The 8,927-nt window shown below is 29.4% G+C and overlaps 1 protein-coding gene across 1 annotated transcript; it reads right to left on the bottom strand.

Annotated features, from left to right (window-relative positions):
- Positions 1–637: 637 nt before the first annotated feature.
- On the bottom strand, positions 638–3,506 carry LOC116115011. The gene is made up of 2 exons (XM_031401148.1): positions 3,360–3,506; positions 638–1,134 (listed from the first exon to the last, which is right to left on the bottom strand). Exons 1-2 carry the CDS (start codon positions 3,463–3,465, stop codon positions 797–799), a joined length of 444 nt encoding a protein of 147 aa, XP_031257008.1. The 5' UTR covers positions 3,466–3,506; the 3' UTR covers positions 638–796.
- Between the last annotated feature and the right edge of the window lie 5,421 nt (positions 3,507–8,927).

Here is an 8,927-nt window from a genome sequence, read left to right as displayed (position 1 = left end):
CTTAAATAAGTGATGCATTGGATCTTTTGGAATGTACTCCATTCAAAGGTTTTTAGTAGTTATTAGGTTTGACAAATTGACATAATCCTTGATATTTTATTTGTTAATTTTATATTCTAGTGAAGAAAATATTTCTATATTGTACCCCACGGATATAAACATATTTTTAAACCACATAAATCTTTTGTGTCTTCCTTCTCTTTTTATTTTTATTTTTTTATATTTATTGTTAATTTCTTAAATGTTTTATATTAAACCTAACTGTTGTGCGTTTGACCAAGTATTCGGTAACATCATAAACTAAGATTTTATTTAGCGCACCTCCTACATTGATTGAATTAATTCATTGCTAATTTCTATCCTTTTTCTTTTAATAGGATAACAAAAACAAAACAAAATTATTTTATTTAATTAATAGGTAATGATTTTGCTTATTAATAATTTTTGTACAATTTGGTATTAATAGTGATATTTGTTATGGAAAGTAATATCTTGGGTTTATATATGCATATCCTTAATTTAGTTTAATTAATAATATGTGAAGGACGTATAATTTCAATTAAAACCTACGTAGTTAAATTAATTCAATCAAAAGTAAAGATTATCAAGTGACTGTGCAATTAACCTAGATGTCAAGACATGCTTACCAAACAAATCAGTTCTATCGACCAGATCACGAAGAAATTTGATGAGATCATCGTCTGTTAATTTATCTTTAGTGACTTCATAAAGGTACGTCGCCATCTCTTTATGGCCGTCTTGAGCTGCTATATGAATTGGTAAGATCTCGTCATATCTACGGATACTTGGTAACTCTGTATTCTTCCCAAACATCAGCTTGACAAGTTCCACCCTTCCAGATGCAGCAGCAAGAAAAAAAAGCAGTACATCCATCACAATTTTGAATAGCCAAATCTTTTTTTTCCATCTTATTTACCAGTTCTTGAACAAACACAGTAGAAACTATCGCAGTTGCAATGTGGAGAGCCGTATCACCGTTGTTTGAAATCCTAGCAGTTAAATACAGTGGAATATTCTCTGGATCTTTCGTAAAAACATCTCTAATAGTTTTCAGGTCATTCCTCAATGCAGCTCTATACAGTTTTTTTATGTTTTCACCTATCCTCAAGCAATCTGTAAACAAGACAAGAACAAGTTTTACAAATAAAAATTGATTCATTGAAAGTGGTTTTTATATAAATTGATAGAATAATATATTGAACATTAGAAACTATCAATAATGCTATGAATATGTGCATCACTATTTTAATATAATGTTAACACATCATGAGTACACAAGTTAACCACGAACCATATATCCATACAAAATTAATTTATAGAACCAGAGAGGCCACTTGTACTTTAATAAAATTTATACTCTCTAGGTCCATCTATTCAATAAGCCCATTGGTAAAATTTGTAATTTTTAGTTTTACTTTATTTGCTTACTTTTACCGAATATAACCTTTATAAAATATAAATTAGTTGATGAACCATGTTCAAATTGTACTAATTAGCGTTTAGAAGAGTGATTAATAAAGTAAAAAATTCTTAAACTAATTAATATTGTAAGAGTGGTTTATGAAATATATGAAATAAATAAATAAAAACTATCCTAAAATGTAATATATTAAATTATTATAATTTCTCCAAATTTATTTATTTTTTGAGTAAAAACAACAATTAAATATTTAATTTTATTCTTAATTTTTGTATTTATAAAATACTTTCTAATAGGGGTTCTTCTTTTTATCTAATTAACTTTTAATGGATTTCATGATCTAATAACATACGTACATACATACATATTTAAACTATTTTATTTCATTCCATTAACATTCTTTATTACAAAAAACAATATAATCCTATTCTAATCTTTCATATATTCTCAGGATGGATCCAAGAATTAACTTTAGAACGGCAAGTCTATAATAAAATAATATAAACTATAAGAAAAGTAAATGAATTTGATCAAATTTAAAAACACGAATACAAATACAGTATGGTCCAAAGTGAAAAATCAAACCAAATTAATGAATTGTTTTTTAGTGGGATCACTAACCCCCACTCATGACTAAGTGGGTCTGTTACTATACATTCTCGTCCTACACTCTTTCCATTCATATTCCTATCCAATCCTCATTCAAACATATAGCCTTAGTGTTAATGATATACTAAATAAAAATATTATGTGAATGTATTTATAAGGTTAAACTATTGTAGCGGAAACTATTGTAGTGAAAAATATTATGTGAATGATAATCCCTTGGTCATAAGATCAGCCACCATCTCACCAGTGTATATAGTAGACTTTGATTTCTCCCTTCCATTATATCTTGAATATAGGCATAAGTTGTGTCAATGTGTTTACCTTAGGAACTATTAGCTCCACTTTTTACCAAACAGATGACTGACCCGACAAAACACATAAACATGTTATCAAGTATACCCAATGGTAGGCTAGCATTAAATTTTTTAGCCCATACTGTAGTACTTACAATTGTGCTACAAGATATATATCCTGCTTTTATGGTTGACTTTGCAACACAAGCTTGTTTCCTACTTAATAAATAGTTGTTCCACCAAAAAAAAAAATATACGTATTCCACTTGTGGACTTTCTATCATCTATGTCACCTGCAAAATCTGCATTACAATAGTCAATAAGTTCTAGATTATTTAAACCGGAACACAGTTTGATACCTTTAGTGCCCTTCGGATATCTCATAATTCTTTTCACAACTTGCCAATGAATTATTCCAGGATTTGATTGATATATACTAACTCCAACCACTCCTACTGCATGACATATATTTGGTCTTGTACTGGTCATTACATACATATATTTGGTCTTGTACTGGTCATTACATACATCGGACTTCCAACTGCTTGTATATAAAGAACTTTGTCCATTTCTTTTATTTCATTCTCATCTTCAGGACAAATCTTTAGTGATGAATTGTTGCCTCAATGGTTTGCAATTTATCATATTAAATCGCTTTAATACCTAATCTAGATAATTTTTTTGGGTCTAGATATAACATCTTTGAATTCTTGTCTCTAACAATTTTAATTCCTGCATATCAACTTTGTGATCAAATCTCCTACACTTAATTTCTTGCATGTAACCATGCATATTTAATCATATATTATCAATATAATTAGTATTCTAATGGCTATTATAAACTAACTAAAATAATAAGCAATGGGCCGGTTTTGTATTATTTCATAATCAAGAGGATTTTTATTATTAAATCAAAACTCTATATATATATATATATAAAGCAGCATAATAAAACTAATATGATCAAGTAAATAAGTAAATAAGCAATTAGAATATTAGAAAAAGTTGGTGCTTACCAGACAATTTGTTGCTATCCATTTCTCCCAGGGGTCCTTGGACTTTATGAAGAAACTCCACCGTCCTTTCATGGCCGCCCTGAGCTGCAATGTGAATTGGTAGCATTTCCTTGTCTCCACGGATACTTGGTAATTTTTCATTCTTTTCAAACATCAGTTTAGCATAGTCCACGCTTCCCATTGCAGCAGCAATAAAAAAAGCAGTATTGCCATTACGATTTTTAATAGCAAAATCGTCTCTTTGCATTAAACCTACTAGTACACCGAGAAAACGAGAGGGGCCTGCCTTAACTGCAACGTGGAGAGGGGTGTCCTCGTTGTCTGATATACCAACAGTCAAATATTTTGAAAGTTTTTGCCCAGAAAAAAAAAAAAAAATAATCCCATTTCGTCATCGTTTAGTATATATCGATACAATCTTTCACGGTCTTCTTTGATCCTTGTATCATCTGTAAAGGTGAAACAAGAAAGAAGTTTTATATGTAAAAACTAATTCATTTAAACATATAGTGCTGATGTAAATATATAGTAATATTAAACATATGAACTATATATACAAAATTAATTTATACAAAAGGTCACGCTATTCGTACATAAATTGAAAATACACTCTGTATGCCATTGCTAACATTTGAAACTGTATTCTTACTTTACATAAATATACTTACATTACTACAAAAGGTGACCTTTTAAATAATAAATCAGTTGAAGAACCATTAAAAGGGTGGTTAAAAAATATATGTTTCCGAAAATAGAGAAAATCTACAGTAGCCGGTGTACAAATCAGAATGCTGATTTGGTACCACAAACTAATAATAAACTGACATGTGTGAAATTTATTTAAATTAAATAATAAAATTAAGGACTAGACAGAAATAAACAATAAAACTAAGGATGATAATGCAGTACAGTACATGGCCAAACTAAGTGAATTCGACAAATGCTTTTTCAGTGTTTATTGCGGCAAGAAACCGATGAACTTGTAGTGCCTAACATAAATGAAGACCGGTTTTTACCGAACTGAAACGGTAACAAATGCTCTCCGTCTTGCAATGGACAAGAGATAAAAAATGTTTGAGTGGGTTGATTGGAAATCATTGAGGGAAAAAAGTATATCAGATTTATATATTATTGATTGATGGTGTGTTTGTTTCATTTGGATTCATTGATTATGTGTTTGTTTCATGAGGATAATTAGTTTGTTGACCGAGTGTTTGTTGCCATGAAAAAATTAGACAAGGTTAATAAAAATTGGGGGAGGCAGATGGCAGAGGCGGAGCTGAAAAATTAAAACTGGGTTAATAAAAAATAGGGTAAGGAGGCGGTGGCAGAGAAGGTTGAGGCAATGGCTGAAGAAAAAACTGGGGGAAAGAGCCTGGCAGAGAAGGTTGAGGCTATGGCGGAAGAAAAAATGGGAAAGGAGGCGCTAGCGATACGGTTGAGACAATGATGGAAGATGTTTTAATTGGATTATAATTTTTGATAATATTAAAATAAAATTTTTAATGCATTTGACACATGTCAGTTTATAATTAGTTCGTGGTACCAACTTAGCATTCTCAGTTGGTACCTCTAGGTTATTCTAGATTTTCTTCTAATGAAAAAGATATAAGAGTGATTTATGAACAGAAAATAAAAACAAATTGTCGTCCGGATGTTAAGACAAATCTTAGGAGGGGATTGTGACTTCTCAGACAGTTAATATCGTAAATCATAAACACCCTGACCCAAATAATATGAAAAAAAAAAAAAAAATGCTTCTTAGTACAGGTCATTGTGATATCAAACTATATTTATTTTAGTCCTTTTAATGAAATTTAATGTTAACTTTAAACCTTTAAATTTTAACCAAACTTTTTTCAAAATGAAATTAACCCTTAAGAGTTAAATTGCAAAAAATTCTAAAATGTTTGCATTTGTTTAATCTCACGGTTGACCGACTATTTTAATGGGCACTTCTTATGCGCTTATATTACAATAATCAAGTTAATTTTCTCTTTGTCTAGGTAATACCAAAACAATTGCTAGGAAATTTTTAAGACATAAAAATGAAAGGATACTCAAAATGATTCATCTTTAATAATACGAAATAAAATAATAAGCAATTTATAAAATGATATCAAAATGTACCAGCGTTTTCTTGAAGAAGAGATGTCTCATTCTCAACTCTTTTGTTGGATAACCCTTCTTTCGATGCAGCTGTTGTATCTCTCATTGTTTCATCAGTCAAAATTTTGTCATAATTAATTTTTATGTGTTTATATAAAATTAGATAAACAAATTAATTTTCTTTTTCTATAGATAATCTAAAGAAATTGTTAAAAACAGTTTAAATACATGAAATTACTGTCCAAACATTATATCTTTAAAAGTGAAAATAATATTAAAAATAAAATAATAATATAACGTGTAGTTTACAAGGTAATTTAGAATAGTACCGTCTTGTTCTTGAGAGTAAGGAGATGTCAAAAGTCAAAAGCTCATCCTTTTATTCATGTAACTCAATTTCTAGTGCAATGTTAACTCTCACTTTATCATTGATCATTGGACATTTTTGTGATAAAACCTTTAAGGAACTTTATGCATTTAGATGTAATTTGAGTTCAACGTCGTACTTTAAAGTATTTTTAATGAAATACTTATTGCTAATATCAAGTGAATAACATACATATATAAGGTTAAACAATTGAACATAACACAAATTCGTAGTCATGAATACAATATTGCAATCAAATAAATTTGAGAAATAAGGTAGAGATCATTATTTTTAACACCAACTCAACAACTAAACTACTAAATTACATAGATTAATATCCAAGTATTTCTTTTACATGAAACTTGATCCTGTTAGAAATGTTAGTAGTCTAAAATTACTCTTTGATCGATCCTAAAACTCCTTGTCGTCTTACCAGAAGTTAGTAGCCTAAAGGGTGCTATTTTCTCTTCCCTCTTTTACAATTATCTTTAATTCTTAATATTACCAACCTTAGCTAAACCTTTTAATTCTTAACAACAGTTAATTTTAGGTAAAATTCAAAATTGAATTAGTTCTGAAAGTTTAAGTTACAAAAGTTCTAATTTATTTCCATAATCTCACAAAAAAAAAAAAAAAAAAAAAACTATTCCCCTATTTTTATGGATAATCCTAATGCGCTTATAGAATGACAACAATAACAACAGCAAAAAAGTAAACTTCTTATTAAAAATAAAACGGTTGTAAAAGAAGTTTAAAGACATAAATATTAAAGGATGCTCAAAACAATGCATCTTTAAAAGTATAAATTAAAATGATAGGCAATATAAAAGGTAATATTAAAACGTACCAGGCAAGTCTTGAGGAGGAGATGTCCCATTCTCTAATTTTTCATCTGATGAACTATTCTCTAATGCAATTGTTGTATCGCTCACTATTTCATAAACAACATTTAGTGATACTTAATCAACCAAAGCGATTATTAAAGAAGTTTAATGATGTGGTAGGATTGATGCTCAAACAATCATTTTTTTTCAGTTTAAAACAATATCACATTCAATTTAAGAGGTAATATCGAATCATACCACCTTGTTCTTGAGGAGGAGATGTCATAAGTTCATCTTTCTTGTCATGTAACTCGATTTCTGTTGCAATGTTAATCCTCACGTCACCGGTGGACATTTTTGTGGTAAGCACTGTAAGGAACTTTAGGTAATTAGATGTTTGTTGAATTTAATTTATAAGACACCATATTTGGGATGAAGTCTTCATATAAACTTGTATTTTATAATCTTTCCAATTTTAATTAATAAAAACATTTACTTATAATTATTCATAATATCAAGTGAATGAGAAACATATATAAGGTTAAATTATTGTAATAAAAAAATTCTTGATCATTGATGAGATGAAATTTGTATTTGAGACAAAATTTAAAGGTTGTTATATTATTTAATTTCAAATTAACAACTTTTAAATTATTGGATTACATTAAATCAATGTTCAAGAATTTATGTTAGAGGAGCTTGATTCTTTCAGAAATAGGTATAAAATTAGTAGTCTTGAGGGTGTTGCTTGTCTTTTTGTTGAAGTATAACCCTTAGAGGTTTAGTTTTTCATCATGGACAATTTTGTAATTTCGTGCCTTTAGTTTTGGGTATTATTCCAATTTTATACAAGGCTCACTTGCGATGATTAAGTTAGAAATGAGAGGTGGGTGGTTAAGGTCCATTTGGTAAGGCTTCTTTAAGTATAGTTATGGAAGAAGAGTTTAATAGAGTTGAACTTTTGTGAAAGAAATTATTAGTTATTTGGCTACCGAAAATGGAAAAGAACTTTCTAATATTAATATTTTAACATAAAAGAACAGAATTTTATAAAATTGAATAGGGATATTTTTTAAATTTCAACATTTTTAATAAGCTTCGGTTTCTCTACTAGCCAAAAAATTTTATTTAAAGCTACAAGCACTTTTGAAATTCTTTTAAAGTTGCTTGATTGCATTTTAAAAGTGTTTATAAGATTTCTAATAAGCTATTTTATGGCTTATGGAAGAAGTTCAAATTTTGAGCTTCTCTCATAAGCTCCTTTTTAGCTTATTTAGAGTATTGAAATTCAAAAAATATTCTTATAGAATTTTATAAATTTGATTCGATCTATTCTTGTATATTGAAACCCCTTTTTGGTTAATTAATATTCAAAAGCTTTTTACAATTTTGTAAGCAAACTCTAATCATAAATTTCACAAAAGCTCTAATCATGTAAGCTCTACTTTAATAAGTTTTTCTTTCATAAACTCTACTCAAAAGAGCCATATCAAACAGAAATGAGAAAGCTAAAGGCTGAGATTTAGCTCTAGTGAGTAAGTTAGCTAGCTTGAGGGAGAACACACCAAGCGTTGAACAAGCTTCTGAATTGTATGAGTGAACAAGAACCCTAAGCACAAGAGAGACATTAAGGTTGAGTGATTAAAACCTAGAAGGTGAGAAGCTAAGACCACTATATCTTCGTTGTTCTCTTTATTTAGTGTAATCATATCCCTCGTAGATACAACCATTTTCGGTGAACCACTTAAAATCACTTGTGTATGTTTTGTTGTACTTGTTTGTTTGCTTCTTGATTTTAATCAATATTTCCTTTTATCCTTAATTTTCTTTTAGACAAGACTCTTTGATTAGCACTAAACAAAGTAGAGATGACAATAAGCCAGGCTGGGATGGGGTACCCCTTGGCCTAGGATCGACTCGACCCTAATGACCCTGGCCCATTACGGGGATGACGGGTAATGCCCAAGCTTGGCCAACATGTATTTTGTAACCCCTAGTCTCATCCCATGTTAATTTTTGTAATTTATTTACTCATGGGCAATCTTTGATATATCTTTCTTTGTCATTCATATTAACTTAATTAATAGTATCTCCTACTTTAATCGCCATATTTTTTGTGTATAGGTTAATATGATGGACAAGAGATCTTGGGTTTAACATCATCAAATAAAATTACATTCTTGGATAGAGAAAGGACTAAGCTCTAATTTTCAAGTCTTATAAATCCAGGCCATTTTAGTGGCCCAAACTGCCAGCAGTACTGAAATG

Source organism: Pistacia vera, unplaced genomic scaffold (assembly GCF_008641045.1).
Source record: "Pistacia vera cultivar Batoury unplaced genomic scaffold, PisVer_v2 Contig73, whole genome shotgun sequence".
Classification (NCBI taxonomy): Eukaryota; Viridiplantae; Streptophyta; class Magnoliopsida; order Sapindales; family Anacardiaceae; genus Pistacia; species Pistacia vera.
This window is presented reverse-complemented; position numbering and strand designations above follow the sequence as displayed.